Source organism: Macrotis lagotis, chromosome X (assembly GCF_037893015.1).
Source record: "Macrotis lagotis isolate mMagLag1 chromosome X, bilby.v1.9.chrom.fasta, whole genome shotgun sequence".
Lineage (NCBI taxonomy): Eukaryota > Metazoa > Chordata > Mammalia > Peramelemorphia > Peramelidae > Macrotis > Macrotis lagotis.
The window spans coordinates 429,636,244-429,661,825 of record NC_133666.1 but is presented as its reverse complement, the minus strand read 5'-3'; the positions used below and the strand labels follow the sequence as shown (position 1 = coordinate 429,661,825).

Genomic DNA, 25,582 nt, shown 5'->3' with positions numbered 1-25,582 from the left:
CTGGATGCATATTGAAGCATACGTTTTTTACTTTATTTTCCTCACGACTGCTTTTTGGGATGGGGGGGTCATTGGTCTTTTCTAACATGACTAATATGGAAATATGTTTTACATTACTATACATGTATAACATATGAAATTACTTGTCTTCTCAATGAGGGGGGAGGAAATGAAGGGAGAAAATTTAGAACTCAAATTAAAAAAAAAAAAACAAACATTGGAAATTTTATATTTTCTGGCCAAGATGTTTTAAGCTCTCCTGACTTTCCCTCAGACTAACATGATCTTAACAGATTATGGAATCAGAGAACCCAGAGAAGAACCAAAGAGAAGAACATCTACCAACAAGGTCTGTCTCAGGGGAACGTGGGTGAGCCAGGGGCAAAGAGCAAATACCTAGTGCAGGGGCAGTGGGGTGACATCAATGGACTGACCTGAGAAGAGATGCAGAAGTGTTTGCTATGTTCATGGTGGGTGGGAAAGCTCCAGAGAGGCAGCCAGAAAGCTATGCGGTCAGCTCCACTGTTCTGAAAAACTTGGGCTGCAAATGCCCATGTTTTCTGTAGAGTCTCCATGTTTCCAGCTGAGTCCCCTCCCCCCCCCATCCCTGGTGACTTTCTCCAGAACAAACAGCCTCCCCCGGGTGTTTTCACTTTGCCCCCTGGCTCAGGTGTGAGCAGCATATCTCCCCCAGCTCTGACTGCAGATTAAGTAGATTAGCTGTCTAGTCCAAGGGACTAGCCCACATTAATCAAGGACAGGCCAGATCCAGCTGCCCCCCCCAAACACCCCCCCCCCAGGGAGAATACCACTAATCACAGACAATCCAGTGAAAACTTCTGGCATCCACTATATCCCCATGAAGTAGGCAAGGCCTCTAGGGATCTCAATACCCAAGGTCAGTGAACCAGCCCCTCCACTAGCACAAGACCCCAGGTAAAGGGCCCAAAATGAAGAAAGGTCAGTGCAAAGTGGGGGGAGGGGAAAGGAGCAGGGAGTACATTGAATGCTACCTTGAAGGCAAGAATCCTAACTTAGAGAGGACCTGAGGTTTAGAAGCTAATATGAATTGGTCTCCAGCCTATAAATCACTTGCTGCAAATTGCACAGGTAGAAATTGTCAGAACCAAGAGTAAAAGTCAAATTTTCTGAGTCTCATTTATAGTAACACAAAATTTAGTGGTGGAAGAAACCTTGGAAAATATTAAAACCAATGTCATTTTATAGAAGAGGATACTGAAACCTAATGACTTATACTAGGTGATTCAGCTAATAAGAGCCAGGGTTAGGATTAGTTTTTAGATTTTTCCTAATTCTTGTTTCAACATCCTTTTTAGTGTTTCAATCCCATTTCTTATTCTAGTATACTGACTTCTGTGAAAGTATAATATTAGAATGTGTATTTTATTGGATGGTGTCATCAGCTACTTCTCTCTATTCACCCAGCCACAACCTTAGCTCAGGATCTCAATCACATCTTAAAATATCTTCCTAATTGATCTCCCTCCCCTAAGTGGCTTCCAACACCAAGCCATCCTCCACACCAACTGCCAAGGTGATTTTTCTTAAACTCAGGACTGACTATATCATACCCCTCTCAATAAAATATAAATTCCTTTGTTTAGTTTTTAAAGACCTTCACAACTTGGCCCCAATTTCTCTTCTCAGTTCCATTATAATGTTATTCCCATTCTTGTCCTCAGTGATTCTACTAAATTGACTTTCTCTCCATTCCTCATGTGCATTCCTCTTTCTCCCATCTCTAAGTCCCTGAACTGCCTATTCCCCAATGGCTTGGACTGTACTCTTCTGCTTCCCAGAATCCTTCTCCTTTTAAGTTGGACATGAACATGATATGAAATCCTTCCTAATATTTCGAAATGCTAGGGTCTTCCTTCCTAAGCACCTTTCTGTAATAATCTTGTATTTATTCTCTTCATATTTATTCTGAATGACTTACAAAGTCCTTGTTATCTTGCTCATCAGAACATGAGCTCCTTGAAAATAGGTACGTTCATTCTTTTTATTTGTATCCCCCAGATAAGCCACAGTGCCTAGTATATAAATGCTTAATAATATGCTTAAATAAATGATTCAAAGTAGATAAGGTCAATGAGGGTGAGGAACAAGTAAAGCACAAGGGGATTAGCAAAGTTAAACTTGAGAAGCCAAAAAAAGGGAGCTTCATTTAGAAACTCTGAAGCTGTGAGGAATGACACATAGACAAATACCACCTGCTTTTTGAGAAGAGAGTGGCGGCACTGAAGGGTCAATGAACCTAGAATCAGTAGACTCAGGTTCTACTACTTCACCATTAGAGTTTGAGTTCCTTGAGGGCAGGTCCATGTTTTTGCTTTTATGTATAGTTCCAGTCATAGTGAAAAATTGACTGATTTTGGTTCTGTTCATACATGTTGTCTTTGAGTTTCCATTCTCTCATCTATATAATTACACTATGATGCCTATCTTAACTTGGTAATTGGGGAAATGTTTTATAACATTTTTAACAGTTATAACATCTTAAGATGTTCTATAAAAATCTCTTTTTTTGGTCTGACTCTGTCAGCTCCCTCCACCAATGCAAAATAGGAGCTCCTCTATCATTACAGTTTTAGGGAGGTGCCTACACAAGTGAGAGTAAAGTAACTGGCTCAGGGGTTACTCAACAAGTATGTAACAGAGCAAAATTCAAACCAATCTCTTTCAGCCTGAAAGGTTAGTTTGCTATAAGCTCTACTATGTGCTGTCTTTTTCTAGAGTAAACTACCATCTTGTTTTGGTTGCCTGGAGCCAGCCCATGCCTCCAGGCCCTCTTTAAATGAGCATTCACCTTGCAATTAACTAAAATCTCTATACAAGTGGTTAGATGTACTCAATGCCTGAAGCCACATAGCACTAAATTACTCAACATTTGGCACTAAATATTTGGACTTTTCAATTGGCAAAAAAGGGGAATAATACCAACCCCAAGAGTGTCAAAGCAAATGAAATACAAATAAATTGTCTATGTCAGCTTCTTCTAATTAACTGACAAGCCAGAAACATGTTCATCTACAGTTTTGATGTCATATTTTTGAGTGCCACAAATTCCTTGCACTATAATCCTTTTTTCCAAATAGCAGCACTCAGCAGAACACATGTTTCTGTTTTGCTTTCGGCAAGTTTCAAATACAGGTCATTGCAGTGAAAGAAATGTTGGGTTAAATAATGTTGTAAAATGAACTACCACTTGGGATAAAAAGAATAAATCTGGCCTCTTTAGCCTCCTTCCCTTCCTTTTTCCATCCCTCATTTCAGTTTTTATCAAGAAAAACTACAGGGGAAGCTTCTATTCCAAAGATTAAACAAACCATGTCATTGAAAAGTCATTAATTATCTAAAGGTCTTTAAAAAGAACTTACTTCACTTTGGCATCACCTTCTACAGTTTTATTACCAGGAACAGGCTCTCCTCGCACTGAGACATTGTGAGAAAAGTGGTCCTATACACATCCAGAGGCCAGCAGCTGGACTGAACCTAACCGTCAAAGTCAGCAGCAATTGGCAAAGGTAGCATATGGGATAAGGGCATAGGTAGAGTGGGAGAGATACCAAAAAAGGATTCAACAACAAAGCAAAGGAGAGAAACTGCTTAAAATTTGACAGCAGGTTCTGGGAGTCCAAAAAAAAAAAAACAACTGTTTCCATGGAGTTAGATAACAAAAAACCACAAATAAAGGCAGTAGTGATTAAACCCTTTTGAAGCACAGGCCAGCAAGATAGAAAGAATGGAAATGCATTCTGAAAAAAAAAGAAAGTAAAATGCTTCTCATCCCCAGTCCAAAGATTCTGTAAATCTGAAAATCCCATTTACTTTCAAAGAAAAAGGTGAGAGACCACATCTGCACATCTGTTGATGGACTTAGTACATTCAATTTCCTACACATTTGCTAATCTCTTAAGGGAGTTGGTAACATTGGAATTCCTTGTGTGCCTTAGAGAGTTGGGGGGGGGGGCGGAGAGTGAGAAAGTATGATCTTTGTGGACATTAGGCTTTTGTGACTGGCATGTTTTCTATGCAGATGACCTCATTAATATGGATAACTCAGAAAGTCAAAATAGCAGATGAGAAAGACTTCATAAAGTTACAGATGCAGCATTCCTGGTTACCTGTAGTCCAGGTAAATACATAAACAATTTTGGTCAGCATTTCATGTAGTCTGCTTTTCTATGCTAGCAGCTCAATTTTATAGAAAGCTTACTTTTACATGCAATATCAACTGTGACAGAGGCTTGTTGGAAGTTTGGTGTAAAACCATTATTTAGTAATGTAAAAGGAAGCATTAGCTATGGGGATCATTGGATACAGAGAAATGAGGTGGGGCAAATACTTTGAAAGTATGAATACTTGAAATAAATGTAGTACTCTAAAACAATAAGCTCAATCTCTCTGTATCTCATATATATACATTATTTATATATATATGCATGTATATTTATTAAGTAAATATCACTGTTATAATATAGAATTCAGAGTCACCATTTCCAGTATTTTATAGAATTTCACTAAAATAAGAGGAATTAAAAAGAAAACAGTTCCTCAATCAATTATAAAGAAAAAGCAAGAGTCTAGTTCAATCTGTTCCTAAAGTCATTTTAAGCAACACATTATGAACATGTTATTGACTTTCTTGCCTGTCATTTGATTTACTTTCCTGGGAAGTCAAATAATTACAAGAATGGCATTCACTGGGTAATTGTGACAGCTGTATATCTAAAAAGCCTCTGCGTTCACAGTATTAAAGATAGTTTCTTCTGACAAGCAGCTAAATAAATTGCTTTACTGCCCCTATTGAGGGCAATATCTTGTTCACTTTGAGAAACCGCTGAACAAATAAAAATGAGATTGCTAAATAGCTGCATGGTTTGCCCTTCAGGAGTCTAGTAACAGATAATTTCATGAGTGATCCTTTTTCTGATGTTACTAATATAGTGTGAAATGAATAAAGTAATACATTTCTATCTAGCTGACTTTTAATGCAAACATATTTTAGAAGGGAAGGACTACTAAATATATAGGTAGTCCCTCAAATAGGATAAATGTTAGATGTTTCTCTACCCCTACATATGACTTAAACATTAATACTATACAACTATGTAATATGTACTCCAAAAAGGATAAGTTCTTTGTAATTTTTAGTTTAGGTTTCTACTGTTTCAAATGAACTTGATCATAGGCAGTACATACTTTAATGTACCAATTGGCATTTATTATGCCTATTTGCTAGATGGTGGGGATTATATAATGAATTCTGCTCCTTAAAGGAGCTTAAAATCTAACTGGAGAAATAAGAATACATATATAACATGAAAAGGTAAATGTGAAATGAAAATTCCTACAACATTACTGATAATCTTTGATTAATGTGAATAGTAATGATCATTTTACCCTACATTTGTATTGCATTTTGTAAAACTCTTATGTGCCTTCTTGTTTCATTCTCACAAGACTATAAGGCAAGCAGGAAAACTCAGGTTGAGAAATGTAAAAATCAGAGTGATTAAGAGACTCATCCAAAGTCACACAGCCTGTTAGTAACAGAACCAAACTTACAATTAAGGTGAATGAACTGAATCCTACTTATCTAAATTTACGAGAAGTAAGGATGTGTCTGAATCTTGAAGATGACTGAAAGGTTACATCCCCATTCTGTAAGTTATCAGTGAGCATAGAAAATTGGAAAAAGAAAAGCTTCAATGGGGAAACAAAGCAGGAAGAGGAGAGATAGTGAGCAAGAGGGAGAAGGAAAAGGAGACGAGAGGGAGGGAGGGAGAGAGAGGGGGAGGGGAGGGAGAGAGAGAGAGAGAGACAAAGAGAGACAGAGACGGAGAGAGACAGAGACAGAGAGAGAGATTGCGAGAGAGAGATATATTAAGAGAGAGACAGAGAGAGAGACAGAGAGAAAGAGAGAGACAGAGAGAGACAGAGAGAGAGAGAGAGAGAGAGAGAGAGAGAGAGAGAGAGAAAGGGAGAGGGAGGGAGAAAGGAAGGGGTATGAGAGAGGGAGGGGGAGGAAGAGAGGGAAAGAGAAAGAGAGGACAGTACCAACCTGTGTCAAAATGTTGAATGGTAATGTTGAAGTAGAAACTGTCTAGTTTTTTAATATTAAGAAAATATTATTTGTGCCTGCCTGGTGTTTTCTGAGGATTCCCTCTGCAGCATAAGCCCCAATCAGAGGCAACTACATTGTTAAATGTAAATTCATTGAAATAAGAGCAACCTCAGTCCATCCCTCTACCCCTCCTCCAGTTTCCTGATCTCAATTTTCTCAACCTGACCCCAGGCATGTAAATGGAGAAGGGTCCTCGGTTTACCTGCTTTTCCCTCCAGACCCTAGATTTATTCACTCACATCTGAAACCAGCCACTGCTTTTTCTCTTTCCCTCAGGCTTTCTCTCCTAGACTTTTGTTTTCAGCCTATCTTCAAGTATCGTACCATTTCTCAGGAAAAACTTTAATCTGTGAAGTAAAGGTTTATGAAATAAAAAATCCTGGGCTTTCATACCTTCAGGATTAATCATGAATTCCAATCTTTGTGGCAGCATCACCCCATTCCCGCATCATTGGTAGAAGAATGTGTCAGAAAAGCAAGAGTTAACCTCTCTCTAAGTAAGAAGCAAGAAGCTTTTTCCCCACAACAGAAAATTAGATTGGTTCAGGAAGATGCAGCTGTTTGTGGTCCAAGGAACAAAGGTGTGAATCCATAGGTAGCACCAGCAAGGCATTTAATCCAATAATGCCCAGAAGAGAAAGAAATAAGTAGCAGCATTTGGTGATTTCCAGCATAGAGGCAGCCATCTGTTGATCTGATATAACAAGTAGATATGACTGCTGTATTCCCTTGGCAAATATGCAACACATGACAAAGAGTCTGAGATTTCTCAAACATGATAACCACTATTCATACCTGGCTATTCATTTGGGGACAAAATATAGTACCAGAAGGAATTAGAAAGCACTTCTCAAGATCATGAAATCCTGAGGAAAAAATTTAAGACCTTAAAGACTTATTATATGATGTCTTTTTCACTGCTACTAACTGCAAGCAGCAACTTTACAAATTAAAAAAAAAATACAGGATTGGGAAATGAAAAACTGATAAAAATGGTGATGTTTAAAAATGGGATTTGGATTTATGAACAATGGCATATTAATAAGTGCCTGCTTAAAAACTGATTGACATAGGGTCTTGGCCAGGGATAGTATGTATATTTAATAAAGGATGGTAAAATATATATTTGTCTAGAATCATGTGCAAGTTTTCAAGAATTTTAACTTCAAGTTCTCAAGTCAACTTCATTGAATCTGCTATTCAAATAAATTACTGCTTATGAAAATAGATAAAAGGGAGGATGGAGTGGCATCATTTATTAGTAAGATACAAGCATGTGAAAAATATAGGAATCTAAATCAAGAAGGCATTTGAGTGAGGGGAAGAAGGAAAAACTATCTGCCTCACTCCTACAGAAGCTTAATCCCTCAATCATTCTCTATCCTATCTCTCACCTTCAGACTCTTCCTAACTACTACCCTTCACCCCAGTGCTCACAAACATTTCCAGCCTTCTCCATTCTTAGAAAAATCTTCACTTGATGTCCAAAGCCCCACAAATAATTATACTACATTTCTCACACACACTCTTTCATATAATCATAGATTCTACTTTCTCAAAACCCACCCCCCTCAATTTCTTACAATCTGACTTCAAATCCTACCACAAAACTCAAGTACACAGAAACTCAGAAAGTTTTCAATGAACTTTTAAGTGTGATATCAAAAAGTCTCTTCTCAGTTCTAATACTATTTGACCTTAGGGCAGTAGTTTGATTCTAAAGGCCCTAGTAGTAAAAGAAATATCTGAGAGCCTTCACCTTTAACAATCTGGCTCACACCTACCTTTCCAGATTTATTATATTACTTCCCTTCATGTACTATGTTATCCAACCCAACAAAATTGAGGGGCAAAGACTCAGGCACAAGGTAAAGCAGCCATAGAACACATGAGTAAGAGTTGAAGATTTGTGGTCTGAGACAGATACTGGAGTCAGTAACATGAACAAAAAGAAAGACTAGGGTGAAGCAGTAAGATGAACAAAAACTTTCAACAAGCAAACCATTGATTACCAGTGTGTTTAGCTTCCCCCATTTGAGTGAATTTGTTTCTGTTAGCCATCTTCTTTAAAGAAACTATTACTGTTAGATAACAATCTCTACATAGTAAAGAAAACATGCTTAATGAATAAATCCTTAGTGAAATGGACCTTACCCTTTACTACTTTTTGTTTTATAGTACAACATAATTAAATATAAGGCAGCTAGTGATACAATAAACAGAACCAAGCCTAGAGTAAGAAAGCTCAAGTGGAAGTTCACACATGGCCTCATTTACTTAAGAGCTATTAGACTTCAGCCTGCCAGTTTTCCTCAGCTGAAAAATGGGGATAAAAATAGGACCTACTTTTCTCATGGATTGTTGTGAGATCAAATGTCACAATATTTAAAAGTGTTTAACATAATATATGGCACCTGATAAAGGTTTTCTTAATTATTCATTAGCTACTTACTTTATAAAGTATTTTAAAGTTTCCAAAGTACTCTACAAAAGTCCTCTGTGAAATAGGTCATATAAATATCTTTATATGGCCATTTTACTGATAATGAAACAGATTCATATAGGTGAAATGATTTATCAATAATTTTTACTCTATATTTTCTGTCTCCAAGTTCATTGCTCTTTCTCTTATACAATTATGCCTTCTTTAAGGTAATAACAATAATTCAGATTTATATAGCGCTTTTCCTTTCAACCATTCTGTGATATAAGCAGTGAAATGACTATCAACTGTTCTTTATAGATCAATAAACTATGTCTCAAAAAGTTAAATGACTTAAATCATTAAAAGCTAATAAGTGTCAGAATTAAGACTGGAGTATAAATCAAAAAAATGGGAGGGTTGGAGAGATGCCTCAGAGACCACCTAGCGCAATCTATAGTATAAAAACCCCTTTACAATGTCTCCAACAAGTGGTTATCATCAGAAGACATGGAATGAAGAAGAGAACCTCCAAAGGCAGTCCATTTTATTTCTAGATAGCTATAATTATTTTACTATAGTAAGACTGTAGATGAAGTTTCATCAGCAGAGCTACGAAAAAATTAGGACCTCTCAAAATCTTCCTCTTCTCTAGGTGTACCAATTCCTCCTATAGCTATTTTCTTCTTCTATATGTCTTCCTAAGTCTCTACTTCTCCAGACTAAATATCCTAAATTTCCTTAAACCAATCCTCCTATGTCATGAACTCAAGGGATTTCCTCATCCTTTCTGTCCTGCGATGAACATTATCAACCTGATTAATTAAAATGTAACATTTAGAACTGAATGCAACTCCAGATGAAGTAAGACCAAGGCAGCCTACAGAAGTATTCTGATTTCTCTAGTTCTCTCTTAAAAAAAAAATTTAAGACCACATTCATTTTATGGAAGTCCTTGTGTACTATTAAGAGGCCACTAAAGACTAGGGGCCTCTTGACCCCAAGGCCGGTGATCTGTCTGCTACGCCACTCAGCTGCCTACAGCACATTTAAGAAGAGGGACAGAGTGAAAGGAAAAAGAAAATATAGTATATGATAGCGGGGAAGGACGAATGGAGGGAGTTGCGATCAGCAATGGCAACAGTGGAAAAATATGGAAGTAGATTTTGTGATGGACTTATCATAAAGAATGTAATCCACTCGCAACAGAGCTGGAGGTGTTGGAACATAGACTGAATCAGATATTTTATTATTATTATCATCATCATCATTATTATTATTATTATTATTATTATTATTATTAGGGGGGTTGCAGGACAAGTGGGGTTGGGTGGCTTGCCCGGGGCTGCACAGCTGGGTGATTGTTGGGTGTCTGAGGCCGGGTTTGGACCCAGGTGATCCTGGTTCCAGGGCCGGAGCCCTGTCCACTGTGCCACCTGGCTGCCCCTATCATTATCATTATCATTATTATTATCATTATTATTATTATTATTATTATTATTATTATTATTATTATTATTATTTTACTTTTAATTTTAATTTTTTTCTCTTTCCTTCATTGCTCATAAGGGTCTATATTTTGGCAGGGATGGGGTATCATGTTTACTCTTAAACAAGAATATTTTAGTAATGTATAAAAAAATTATTTATACAAAAATAAATAAATAATTCTTTTACAAAATGAAATATTCTGCTGGTAAAAAAAAAAAAGAGTCCACTAAAACTCTCAGAAACTTTGCGGATGAGCTGCCATTTAACCATGATTCTCCTACCTTGGTCTTGTGAATCTTAATTAGATTTTATTCAAATAAAAAATCTTTTACATTTATCCTTATTACATTTCATCATATTTCCTTAGGCCCAACTTTTGATAAGACTGAAATCTTGATGGATTTTTTATAAAATATCATTTATATATATTATTATTATTATTATTATTTATAAAGGGAATTCCATTCTTTCAAGTCAATGATAAAATTTAGAGTAGCACAAGGCCAAGGAAGGATCCAAAAGGTCATAGGATCCAATAACTAGAGCTTAAAGAGTCCTTAGTGGTAAATCAATTTAACCTTACCATTTTTTCAGATGAGGAAACTGAATCCAAGAGAAGTTAAAAGGACTTTCTAGGGCCACAAACAGAAAAGGCAGTCTATAGCTCTAATTACAGCTTTCCAAGGATAGTCTTTTTTGCCTTCAAGTCAACAGTCTTTCCACTTCACCATAAGATCATAATAGAAAGTAGAAACTTCCACTGCAGAAGCTTCCACATGGTAACAACATTAAAAATAATTCACAAAGCAATCATATTTTCCCTTGCCTTTTTCCTTCCATTGCCTCCAGTTCAGACACTGTACAAGAGTCCCATAGTGACTCTTAACAGATCTAGACAGACCACAAGTCACTTCTTGTTCCCTTGTTGGAAGACTCACTGCATATACAGATAATGAAGCAGACGCACAATCAGTTGGTATCCTCCAGCCCAGGGATACATAAGCATCTGTTCTAATGTAATAGCTAAAGTCCCAGGACTTGCCCAAGGTTAGGAAGAAACAGAATGGGTCTCTAATAGTAGAGAAACAGACTCAGCTTTAAGTTGGTTATAGATTCCTCAACTGTAGACATCAGAGATAGACCAAGGGAAGAAAAAAATAATTTCCTTCAGGTTACCTTCTGGCCTTTTAGCACTTCCATGACATTCACAAGGGCTGCAGTTACCACTGTGATAATTAATATGGCACCACAGGAAGTTATTTAATTCCTTTTTTCTTTAAACAACTTTTTAATGGTTAAGATATCATATTCTCTATAAAAAGAAATCTACAAACAAAGAGAGCATGATTGATCAAGAACATGAAAGCGAACACACTACATAGCTAAAATCAAGTATATGGCACCCCATTCAACCCTCAATGTTTGATCATTTCTGATACCTATGTTATAAATTGTTTTGAAAAAGAACTTCATTATTATAATCACTCCCCACCTAGGAAAGATCAAAGAGAGTTTAAATTAACCCAGAGAGTACTTTGTGATAGCCAGAGCTAAGGAATCATTTCAAGCCCAATTAAAAGAAGATATCAATTAATCAAATTAATGAAACATGTATACAATTTATTTTTTCTTATTTTTAAATTTATTTATTTTTGAATTTTACAATTTTTCCCCATTCTTGCTTCCCTCTCCCTACTCCCCACAGAAAGCAGTCTGATAATCTTTACATTGTTTCCATGCTATACATTGATCAAAATTGAATGTGTTGAGAGAGAGATCATATCCTTAAGGAAAAAAATATATATAAGAAAGCAAAATTAAAAGAGATGCTTTTTATTATTTAAATTAAAGATAATTTTTTCTTTGGATAAATTATGGTATTTTCCATTGTAGATACCCTAAAATTGTCCCTGATTATTGCAACAGCACTGATGAAATGAGCAAATCCATTAAGGTTGAGCAAGTCCATTAAGGTCCATGTATACAATTTAATAGTAAATGCTTTCTTTTCTCCATCCTTCTCTCTCCTTGCCTGCCTTCTTCAAGTCTTTCCTTAAACAAATGTTTGATGATCACCTTCAATTCTAGCCCAGCTAAAATGACCTTGCTGATCCTTACAAAATTCACTGTCTCCTCTCTGACTTTGCACCCACTCTATACACCAAGTTCTGAATACACTCCTTACCCTCTGTTGCTTCGAAGCTTTCATTTACTTCAAACCCAGTTTAAAATGCACCTTCTACATTAAGCCTCTCCATATCCTTTCATCTATCCAAGCTTTTACCTCCAAAATTATCTTGTATTTATTTGGTATGTATGGTATTTATTTGTCCCAGAAACCTCAGGGCAGCTTTATGCTCTTAAGGCTTAATTCTGCACTGAGACTTCAGGGAACTGTGGATAAGCCCAAAGGCAATAAATAAATCATGTAACATGCTTTGCAAACCTAAAAGCACAAATTTAATGTTAGTCCTCAGGTTTGTTGTTGGTACAATGTTACTCCACTCTGCATTTCTGGTCCTGCCTTATTTCAGTTCCAAAAAACAAGATTCCCCAACCTACAAGGATAAGCTTATCACTCCTAAATTCACCACAATGCTGTTAACTCAAGTCTTGATTGACACTACCTTCCCTCAGCCTCTCTGGCTAGAGGGCTAAGAGTGGAATACAAAACTTCTCCCAAAGTCTTCTTTCAGAGAGACAGAAATGAGACTGTGGGGGTCATTCTTCTTTGCAAATGCTGCCCTGCCTAATTTCAACTCACTGGTACCACCTGGAATCCTATTCCCCCTCCACTTTCACATCTCATTTTGTGTGCTGTTTCCCCCTTTAAATTGTAAGCTCCTCGAGGACAGGAACTGTCTTTTATGAGCTGTATTGCCAGAACTTTGTATGTGTCTAGCATAGACACTTAGCAAATGTTTATTATATTGAAATGTTTATTAGGTTATATGTTTTCTCCTCTGATAATCAAAAGAAAGCTCTTTGAGGGCCAGAACTGTTTCATTTTTGTCTCTATATCCCTAGTACCTAGCTCAGTGGAATATGTGAAATGATTTTTTTAAAATCTTACTAATAATAGGCACAGAAGGGAATCATCAATGTGAACATATCCTCAAAAACAAAACAAAAAAATCAACCAACCTTCAATTACCAATCACAATCCATTTATACCTTTTCATTCTGCACTGTTTTTGACCATATCCTTCCATAAATCTTCTGCAAAGGACCAATGCAACAAACTAGAAACTTCCTCTGGTTCTTTTATTCAATCAGTTAACAAATACCATATGTATCAAGAGCTTAGTGTCTACCAGGTACCATGAAACATGCTGGGGAGTACAAAGCAAGACCAAAAGATTGTTGGTCTGAATGTTTGGGATGATGATTGGGCTCTTAATAGTAATAGAGATCATAAGGAGGGAGAATTTGGAAAGAAAGATAGTTTCTTTTGATATGTGGAGTTTGAGGTCCCATATTTCTAAAATTCCATAGGGAATCTGTGTCTATCAGAGAGGGCTAGATCTGTGTAGCATCAGCCTAGAGAATGATTATAGAACCCTTGGGAAATGATAACCTTACCAAGATATCTATGATGGTGATGATAATAATGATGTGACATTTTCCTTAGATTTGTTATTCAGTCATTTTTCACTTGTGTCTGATTCTTTATGACCCCATTTGGGGTTTTCTTAACTAAGATACTGAAGGACTTTGCTACTTCCTTCTCCAGCTCATTTAACAGATAAGCAACTGAGATAAATAGGGTTAAGTGATTTGCCCAGGGTCACACAACTAGTAAGTGTCACACAACTAGTAAGTGTCACACAACTAGTAAGCTATATCTGAACTCAGGAAGATGAGCCTTCATAACTCCAGGACCCCTCTATCCATTGTGCCACATAGTTCACGCAATCACCAAGATAAATTAGGGTAAAAGGAGACAGAGCCCAAGTCAGACCCTTGGGGTACACCCCTAGTGAGCAGTTGAGTTGAATAAAGAGTCAAAAAAGGAGATCAAAAAGGAGCAGTTGATTAACCTTTCCTATAAATTGATGCTTTCTTAATCTTATCTCTATTAGCAATAAGGCACACCCTTCTTTTCAGGTCATCTTTAATGTTCCAGGTGTTTTGAGTGAAGCTGACATAAAAAAGTCCTTCCTGATTTAATATCTGAATGTGAATATTTCAAAAAGGGAGTCTGAAAGAAACCTCAAACTTAAAAGAATGCCAGATTAAGACTGCATTAGAAAAAACTAACTTCTTGTTACTGATCCTAGACAAATCATGTCATTTCTGACTCTTGTTTTTTGTTTTGTTTTGTTTTTATTAATCTATAAAGTAAGTATAAACTCCAAATAGATTATCTTTGGGAATGGGCCAGTTTCAGAGTTTTCCACTATTTCCCTTCCCCTTCTCCACCTTACTTTCCTAAATTTGCTGTTACTATTCTAATCCTGCCTCCTTACTCAGTGTCCATGACCTGTAACCGCCAATATCACAGCAGGCCTGATAATAAACTTGTGTTTATCAGAAGTTCAGGTCATTTCACATCTGTACTGTCTTAGAAACTGTGATTCAGTTCCTTTGAAAAAGCCTTCACAACCTCAAAGTGTGATAGTATCCACTGCATCCACAAAGGAAATATTCTACTGGGGCCAGTTTCTACATCTGCAGACGACATGTGTATGATTTTAGATTTTTATGCTTAGTCCATAAACACCATCTGCCCACTTTGGTCTTTTGCCCTTTACATAAGTTCTTACCATGTGGTCTCACTTAACACAAATAGAATTGAGTTGGTTTTCTGTTATTTTGTGGTTGTTGTTGTTGCTTTGTCATTGTTACTTAACTTTAAAATTTTTAACATTAGAATTATAATTGTAATATCATATAACATAAATGATTTCATAATTATACTGTTATATTATTATTATACTATATACATTATAATTATAATCTTTCAATTCAATTTTATTGTGTTAAGAAATCCAGAATTATGATTTTTTTTTCTAATTTGGGATTCTTTTAGTGTGGAAAGTCTCTTCTTTGATGCAGACAGGCAGTTTGTCTATAACTCACAATCTTAGAGACTCACCTAGGCGCTGTGCTTCTTGTTATTGTTTGTTTGCATTTTCTTTTTCCTTTTCCTTTAATGCTAAAAACTATCTTCAGGATATCTTAGGATATTACCAAACAACCAAGACTCAAGTCTTGTTTCTCTTAATGCAGCTTTCTGGTTACCAGATTTGCATGGGTTCCTAAAGGACAGTGAGTCAAGGTTCTTCCCTAATAACCTGAGCTTGTTCAAGACACCACACCCTGCCCTGCCAGCTAGCTTTGTTTCCAAAAGGAGGTGTAGGGCACATTTTACCAAAGATAAATACCACTTGTATAATTACTGAATATTCTACGTTAAGGGTTAAACTTTCTCTTGTTAACTGCTGAATGAACTAAAGCATTTAATTAACATCTTGGTGTTGATTCCAACACCAAACTTTTATGCCTGAACCAGGTCTGACCTTAACCACCATCTTGTCCTCCTAAATATTCTATTATTCACAAAATGCTTTCTTTCCAAAATTCAAGAGAGGTAGCTCAAATGTTAGAACAATTTGAAAGAGAAGAAAATTGAAGCTCTGAAACTTTCTAGGCAGCTAAGTAGAACAGCTGATAGATCACCAGGTCCAGAATCAGAAAGATGTGAGTTTAAATGAGGTCTCACACTTAAATTGTGTGAGATGATAATGATGATGTTGTTTGTCCTTCTTTCTCAAAGAAGACCACGATATCAGGGAGGTGATGCCAGAGCCATCTAAGTTCACAGTGGTCAAATATGAATCAGGCAATCAGGGTTAAGTGATTTGCCCAAGGTCACACAGCAAGTAACTACCAAAGTGTCTGAGTCTTAATTTGAACTCTGGTCTTCCTGACTCTAGAGCTGGTACTATATTAACTGCACCACTTAACTGTACTACCAGTTGTGCAAACCTGGACCCTCACACCAGTTATATAACAATTTGTCTCAATTTTTCAACTATGAAACAAGGATAATGGGATAATAATAGTACCTATCTTCCAGGGTTGTTGTAAGATGATATGTGTAAAGTGCTTAGCAGTGCCTGGAACTTAGTATTGATTTTTTATCCTTCATTCTCAAAGATGACCATGACATGCATGTGAACTGGATTGTTAAGGCTGATGACCTATTTCTCCTCAGAGGTCAGAATCAGGATGACTAGATAAAGCTCTGGATGTGAGACAATCAGGGTAAAGAGACTTGCCCAAAGTCAAACAGCTAGTAAGTAACAAGAGTCTGAGGCTGGATTCAAACTCAGGTCCTCCTGACTCCAGGGCAAATGTTCTATCCACTATGTCACCTAGCCACCCCAACATAGTAGGTACTTAGTCAAAATTTATTCCTTGTTTCTCCCTCTCATTCCCCCACCCAGGTCACACAGTTAATAAGTCAAGAAAGTACTTCAACCCAGATTTTCTGAATGCAAATACAGTTCTCTATTCAATATATTGTACTGCCTCATATCAAATAAAATTATATTCCCACTCCCAAATGAACAAGCAGACAATTATTTCTACTTCTATCATTATATTATATATTTATATTTGAAAAATCCAATTTAATGGCTTCATTAAAATTTGAAAATTAAGAAAACAGAATGTATCTCAGATCTGGTTTAGAAAGGGCAAATACATTTCAAGTAGGTGAGAATTTCACATTAATAAATGATATATCACCTTGGATGTTAAATTCTATCTTCTTTTTCTATCTTCAAAAATTAAGCCTCAAAAATAGAAATTGAGTAAATAAGCATTTAAATGTTTACTACAAGCCAGGCTAAACATTGAAAGATACAAATTAAAACGAAGCAATCCTTGACCTTAAGGAGCTCATATTCTAATAGGAAAAGCAACATGTAAACAACTGTATTTATACAAGTATATGGAGTAGAAAGAAGGTAATATTGGAAGGAAAGTCCCTAGAACTATGTTTGGGAATGGGCCAGAACTATGTTTGGTAAAAGGTGATGAAAAACTAAGAAAGACCTTTTGTAAAAAATGTGATTTGAGTTGTAACATTGAAGGAAGTTAGTAAATCTAGGAACAGAAAACAAAATTAAGCCTAGCTTCAACAATAGCATCATCTTTAAAGAAATTATTGGAAGGGAGATAAGTAGAAAGAAGAGATAAAAGAGGAGGAGAGGAGGAGGAGAGGAAAGAGGAAGAAGATGGGAGAGAAGGAAAGAGAAAAAAGGTAAGGCTTCTAAATTCCCACAAAGGATTTTTTGGGAGAAAAAAACTGATAGATTGGTAATAGAAAACTCAATTATTTTTCTAAGTAGGCTGAAGAAAATGGGACAGAAGAGGAAGCACCAAGGTGCAGACCAGTATTATCTCCAGATGGGTCAGGAAACTGCCTCTTGAGCTTGAAAAAGGACATTCAACATTTAGTTCACAACACACCAGGAATCTGGAATAGAAACCCTCCCATTCAGCTCCAGTATTTCTGATGCAATAATAGTTCTATAGATTCTAACTGAAAGAACAGATGGAATTAGGGCAGCAAGTGGTTAATGGTGGACATTGAGTGAATCACACAGTCTCCATCTTATAACACAATTCTGTAGCTAGTTCACTTACTTTTCTATTCAATTATAGGTGTAAGTCAATTTCTAACTTGTGAGAAAACATTCAATTGAAGGAATTGGGAGAAAACTTTATTGTACTGTTTGAGCCTACCCCTAATGGCTGGGAAACTAGACCACCCTTACTTGCTTCCTTAGAGACCCTTAATGAAAGACCAAGAGTATATTAACCAAAACTTCAGTCAAATACAAAGATTGATGCAAGGGGTTTTCTCACAATTATACATTTCAGGCAAGTCATTATGTCATGTCCAAAAAGTGACCCCATACTAATCAATCATTTTCATGTTCTTTTGATTGTAGGATATCTCCTTTTCTGATTTCAAGGAATTCACCTATTCACTCTCCTGCTCCCATCTTGGAAAGTATCTAATTTTTCATCCAAATATAAATCAGATTACCTAATGTATGGTTTGTTTTTAATTAATTGCCTTTCTGATTTTTTTTAATGTTTTAAAGTCCGTCTCCCCTTGTTTTGGGGGGTCATCCCCAAGTGAAGGAAATAGTCTAGTCCTGCTTTGTTAGGCAACTGTAAGGCATGCATAATAATGCAATATGCTCAGAAGATGTAATCTTTTTATTCAGTCATTACATCTTTCACCTACTACATAACAAAAGAAAGAAGAAAATCAACTTTATTTTCTATAGCAGTATATCTTTATCAGCTAAAATGCTATGACTGTTCATATCAAACCTTGATATAATGTTTGATATGAACAGTCATAGCATTTTAGATATAGAAAGGAACTTAATGATGATGTAATCCAACTCCTTTCATTTTGCGGTTAGGAAAATGAGAAATTTGAAGTGATTGGCCCTTAACACCTATGGGCAATTAATTAATGCTGTAGATAAAGTACCAGGTCTGGATGTAGGAAGACTTCTTTTCCTGAGTTCAAATATGGCCTTAGACTCTCACATGCCAGGTGATCTTGGGCAAGTCTTTTTACTTCAGTTTCCTCATCTTCTCATTAGAAGTTCCCTATGTCAGTGAGATTAAGAGACCATTATCTGCCCCTCCCAAAAATAGTCATGTAGTCTAACTTCAATGGATTACATTTAAAATTCAATCCCAGAGATATCAAATTTAGCTAATTCATGGTCTCTACCCTCAAAGTTTTTTTTAATTTATTTATTTTTTCTGAACTTAAGAAATAAAACAATAATTTTCATAAACATGATAGGTTAGGTGAAAAAAGATGAAAATATTTGAAACTATAAATCTATTAGTTTACAATCTAGTCAGAAATATGATAGAGATATAATACATATAAGCAATGGGAAAAAGTATGAATTCTCAAGTGCCTATTAGAACTATTATACTGGATTGTAAATGTCAAATACTTGGGATCATACCTGTCAAGACAAACACAGCACCTATATGAATTCAACTATAAAACACTTGTCACACAAATAAAATCAAATCTAAACAATTAGAAAAAATGCCAATGAGTAGGTCTGGCTAATATAAAAAAATGGCAATTCTACCTAAAAAAAATCTATTCATTCATTTCCACAGGGAGCAAAAAAAATTTTAAAAAAATTTTATGGAGTTAGAAAAAAACAGTAACAAAAATTATCTGGAAGAGCAAAAGTTCAAAGATATCAAGTGTATCAATGGAAAAAAAAATGTGCAAGGTAGTCTAGCCATACCAGATTTCAATCTAATAAAGTTGTAATTATCAAAACAATCCAATATTGTCTACAAAATTGAGTGGTGGATGATTAGAATAGATTAGCTACAAATTACATTATAGTAAATGATTACAGTAATCTAGCATATGATAAGTCCAAAGATCCAATCTTTTAGAATAAAAATTCATTATTTAAAAAACTTCTGGAAAAACTAGAAAATGGCATGGCAGAAATAAGGTGTAGAGCAATATCTCACACTGTATTCTAAGATAAGGTCAAAATGGGGATGTGATTTACATGTAAAACACAATACTATAAGCAAATTAAGAGAGAATATAACAGTTTATTTGTCAGATATATGGATAAGGGAAGAATTTATAAACTATAGAAAATTATAAAATAGATCATTTTGGTTATAAAAATTAAAAAGTTTCCATAGAAATAAAACCAATGTAACTAAAATTGTGGAAAGAAGAAAACTGGGGGAAATATTTACAAATATCTCTGATACAGTCCTCATTATTTATTAAAATATGTCATTTTCCAATTTATAAATGGTCAAGGGATATGAGCAGCTGGTTTTTTAAAAAAATGAAATCAAATCTATCTATAGTCATACAAAAAATGTTCTAAATCATTACTGATCAGAGAAATACAAATTAAAACATCTCTGAGGACCATCTTACACCTATCAAAGTGGTTAATATATCAAAAAACAAAAAATAAAATAAAAATGTTAGAAGGGATGTGAGAAAATTGTGAAAATTAATGCACTCGGGGTGGCTAGGTGGCACAGTAGATAGAGCACCAGCCCTGGAGTCAGGAGTACCTGAGTTCAAATGGGGCCTCAGACACTTAACAATTACCTAGTTGTGTAGCCTTGAGCAAGCTACTTTAACCCCATTTGCCTTGCAAAAACCTAAAAGAATTAAAAATGAATGCACTGTTGGTGAAGCTGTGAACTGATCCAACCATCCTGAAGATCAATTTGGAGCTATGCCCAAGGATTTTTAAAACTGTGAATATCCTTTCATTCACTAGACACTGCTAGGTCTATATCCCAAAGAAAGGACTATGAGGAAGCATGCAATCTGACTCCAGGGAAAGAATTGATATTGATTGAATATAGACAGAAATATGCTATCTTTTACTTTCATTCTGTTGTTCAAATGTTCTTGTACAAAATGAAAATGTTTTATATAATTGCACATGTATAACCTATATCTTACTAATTGTTTAGGAAAGGGAAAGGGGATAAAGGAAAGGATGAATAGAATTTAGAACTCAAAACTTTAAATGTGCTTTTAAAAATCAAAAAGAAAGAATATGATTATGATAATGGACTGTGAAAAACTTATTTACTCTGATCAATAAAATAGTCCAAAATTATTGCAAAGGACTTATGATCAAAATTGCTCTCTACCTCTAGAACACAAAGTGATGAACTGAAGTCTGAATACAAAATAATCGTTTTTTTCTCACTTAAAAAAAATTGGATTCAACTGATAAAAGGATTAGTCAAGATTTGGTTCTTTGAAGACTTTTACTCAGTGCTATCAAAAGTAGCCTGACCTAAGAACATAGTGTTGCACATAGAGCCAGATCCCATCTCTGATACTTCTTAGGTATGGGATCCTAGGCAAGTCACTAATCTCTCTAGGTCTCAGGCAACTCTCTGATTTCACCTACTAAATCATCTTACTTTATTAATGGATAAAGTTTCCAGGTTCATTGGAAAGTTCCTAAAGTTGCAACGAAATCATGGATCCTTTATTAATTCAGTGCCTTATTTTTAATACAGAAGCTTATGTTATTAGTAGTTTGAGTATTTTCTTGATATTTCAACAGAAAGTCATGTTATCCTTTGGATCTGCTGTTCAGTCATTTTTTACTCATGTCTGACTCTTCATGACTCCATTTGGGGTTTTCTTGGCAGAGATACTAAGGTGCTTTGTCATTGCCTTCTCCAGCTCATTTTGCCAATGAGGAAATTGAGGTGAACTGAGTAAAGTGACTTCCCCAGGATCATATAGCTAGTAAGTGTCAGAGGTCAAATCTGGACTCGGGTCTTCCTAAATCCACACCCTACACTCTTATTCACTGTGCCATCTAGCTGCCCTTCCTTTAGATACATAATTTCAAAGGATTTACTGAATTAACTATGATTTTTTTTGATATCCCAGTTCTTTTGTCCTATCAAAACATCACTTGTGGGCGGCTAGGTGGCGCAGTGGGGGCAGCTAGTGGCGCAGTGGATAGAGCACTGGCCTCAGAGTCAGGAGAGAGTACCTGAGTTCAAATCCAGCCTTAGATACTTAATAATTACCTAGCCAAGGGGAGGCTAGGTGGTGCAGTGGATAAAGCACCAGCCGTGGAGTCAGGAGTACCTGGGTTCAAATCCGGTCTCAGATGCTTAATAATTACCTAGCTGTGTGGCCTTGGGGCAAGCCACTTAACCCCATTTGCCTTGCAAAGAAAGCCTAAAAAATAATAATAATAATAATTACCTAGCCATGTGGCCTTGGGCAAGCCACTTAACCCCATTGCCTTGCAAAAACTGAAAAAAAAATCATTTGTTCTATAATGGAAATCAGCAGGAAAAAAATTGCATTAACAAAAATCTGTTTTATTGAAACATTTTTGAGAATAAATTTTAAAATTAAAAAGTATTGCCTGAATATCTGACATCCAAATATTGAAGATAAAATAAAATAACAAAGAGATATCTCCACATGCTAACCATTGATTCTCACTTGATTTTAATAAATTTTTCCCTAGTACTAACATATATATAATATTTTATAAATAAAGGTAGAGAATAAAGAGAGAGAGAGAGAGAGAGAGAGAGAGAGAGAGAGAGAGAGAGAGCACTTTAGAATTCATACTTTTGTCTTGGAAAAAGATAGGCTCTGATAGTCACCAAACATGAATCAAGAATATCTTAAGTAGCTGTTTTATGAGAACAGTTTTTCTTATCATCATGCATAATTCTTACCTAATAAGACCATTTTCACAAGAGTATCCCCTATTCATTGTATCATAACTGTTTCAGGAAACCCAGATTCTGATCTCCTAAAAGCATATTTCTTTTCAACAATAATCATTGTTTACAATTTCCTCAACAGAGGCTCCCTCCCTCACCATGCCCCAGAAATGTTTTGAAGTCATTCATTCTGTAAAAAGGGGCCCTTGGAGATACAGGGAAAGAGAAAAGATTCTATGATTGGTCTACTTTAACCAAAATGTGATAAATTATTGTCTTTTATTTCTCAGGTCCTAAATTCTTATGACTATTTCAAAAATTAAGTAATTTCTATTTCCACTAAAACTCTACTCTGATGTCTCTTTGTGGCATAGAGGTAAAATTCAGGTGCTGAGGATTGTGTTTGTATAAGCTTTTGAAGTATTTATCAAATTGAAAAGACCAGAAGATGGGGATAGCTTCAGCCCTACCTCTATTGAGAAGCTCATCACCTGACCCCCCAACTGATACAAAGCTTTTTTTTTTGACTACATAATTTCATTCAGCTCTCTACTAAGACAAAGAGATTTACAACTCACAACCAGAAAGGGTGTACACAACTTAAGGAAGTCATAGGTCCTTGAAACAAGAAGTGAAATTAGTCAGTTTTTGGCCAATTATATCACCACTTTTCGTTTATTTGTGATGATATGTCATAATATTTCCTGGATAGTATAGTGGTATGATACCCAAGTGATCAATCAGGTGGTACAGTAGAATTTTGCTATGACCCACTACAAATATCTTACTCCATCTTTCCCATTTGCCTGTATTTACTTTCTCATTTTTGGCAAGATTAATTTCCCATGGAAAACTGAAACTTAGAACTAAAATGGCCTTTTTTAACTTCAAATGAGATTTTCCTTTCTCAACAAATATATTTTCCTCTTATTTATGGAATCAAGGATCCCTTATAGGAAATAATAACAAATCCTTTATAATGTACAAATATGTAATCAGATAAACTAATATCAATGTATACTGTCCACACTTAAAATTCTACTGATAAACCATTAGTACTTACAGGGTATTCAAATTCTTGAGTTTCTTAAAGGAGCCAGTTGGAATTTCTCGTATTCTGTTGAACCGCAAATCCCTGGAGACAAGAGGAAAGAAAGAGGATCATATATTAATTCTAATTTCATGTACACACACAACACACACACACACACACACACACACACACACACACACACACACACATTTATCAATGTTTAGGATGAAGGTATAAATGGAATATTTATTGATGAAATATGGGAGTGTTTCGCAGTGAAGTCTTTAAAGAATTATGACTCACAGACTGTTTCCAAGAAAGCAAAGAGCATTTATTTGAGGGAGGAGAGTGTCATAGTCCCTCTAGTAAACTCTGCTCCCTAGGGGAGACAAGGTACTGTCACTACCTCAGTGGATCTCTTCCTTGGCAAAGAAAATGAGGGTCACACTCCCTAGAAGTTTCTGCACCCTAAGGAAGACAAGCTATTGAACTGGGTAAAACCGGAGACTTATATAGGGAAAGAAGTGCTATTTCTAACAGAATATGTTAATTTTGCTAGTAAAGGAGAAGTTTGTTGCTATGAGGGGGACAGTAGCTTTTGTGGAACTATGCATGTGTTTTCCCAGAATACATATATAAAAGTTCACTTGCAAGGGAATTAATGTATGATGATGATATAATTAGCTTGACTTTTTGGATACTATGGAGAAATTAGAGAATTGGGGCAGTGATATTTTCCAGTTGGTTAATCTCTGTGGTATGTCTAAATGTAATGATGTGGCCAAGTGGTGTGGTTAGGGCAAGGAGTGCCTTTCTATTCTAGTGAAACTCTGTGAAGAAGTCAGGAAATTGGGTATGAGGTATCAGCTAGGATCCCATTACTTAGCAAATTTGAAGAGGAACTTATACTACAATAGATAGTTTAAAACTTGAATCAAGATCCAGAAAGATCTCAAAAGTCTAGAATGTGGTGTCAAATATCAAAATATTTAATGTAATATAGGAATAAATATAAATTCTTACACTTAGGTTCACAAAGGCATGCACAGAAATGCAATATGGGGAAGAAGTATCTAGAACATTCTTGAGAATGATATTTGGAAGTTTTAATGGATGTCAAGCTCAAAATGAATCAATAGGATTGAGTCCATGTTAATTAATGGTAGCCCCCCACAAAAGGTGAATGCAATTGTAAGCTACATTAAGAAAGTCAAAGTGCCCAAAATAAGGAAGGGTAGGAACAGTTTTTGCTTTTTAATTGTATCTCTAACCCTTACCACAGCAAATGTTTGGCACATGGTACTTAATAAATGCTTATTTTCTGATGGAGAGTCTTACTTTTTCCATCCCACTGAACCCTGGGTCAGAACACATTTGGATGATGATATTCGGTTTGAAGGATCATAAGCTAAAAAAACATAAAAAGGCAACTATGCAGGATATTGAGGGAGCTGCCCCATTGAGGATCAGTTGAAGAAAATTAAGCTTGCTACAAGAAAAATGTCCCAATCACTAAAGCTGTCCAAAGTTATCAAATGTGATAATGAATGTACAACATTTTGAAAGCTTTTGTGTGTGTGTGTGTGTGTGTGTGTGTGTGTGTGTGTGTATGTCAATTATTAATATTAGGAATCCTTGGGAGGTGTTTGGTTCCCCCTCAATGATACACAAGCAAAGCCTATGTGGCAATTAGTTAAGAATATTCCTGTTGAAGTGGAGGCTGGTCTCTGAAGTTCCTTCCCACTGTGAAATTATGTGATTATGCCTATTCTGTCTTTCATTATCAATCTCTTATGCCCCACTAGTTTCTTCCCTTATTCCTCAGAGCCTGTTTAATTATCTCTAACTTTCTTCACTGTCTCTTACTCCCTCAGTGACTATACTATCTAATTTCTCTACTTCAATGCATAGATTACACTCTTGGTTTCATTTTCTCACCACCCACTCCCTTCTAATCTTTCACAGTCTGTTTTTTGCCTGTGAAAACCCCTGAAGTAACTTTCTTCAAGGTCAATGACATTCCAATTGTCAAATCCAATAACCTCTTTTCAATTATGATATTCCTTGCTACATTGTGCTATTTTTGACAATATACTCTTTAGGCATTCTCCTTATGCTAGCAATTCTGCTTATATTATATTCAATGGCCCCACTTTTTCCTCATATTCCCAAATACAGCCATAACTCAAGGTACTATTCTCAT

General features: G+C 35.8%; 1 protein-coding gene across 5 annotated transcripts in view; it reads right to left on the bottom strand.

Annotated features, from left to right (window-relative positions):
- Nucleotides 1-25,582, bottom strand: part of PXDNL (peroxidasin like) — a 586,539-nt gene that overhangs the window by 346,813 nt on the left and 214,144 nt on the right. For all 5 annotated transcript variants that reach the window (XM_074206820.1, XM_074206824.1, XM_074206821.1 and 2 more), the window contains one exon: nt 23,410-23,481. In XM_074206820.1, the coding sequence (XP_074062921.1) occupies nt 23,410-23,481 (72 nt within the window). The remainder of the gene's footprint in view (nt 1-23,409; nt 23,482-25,582) is intronic.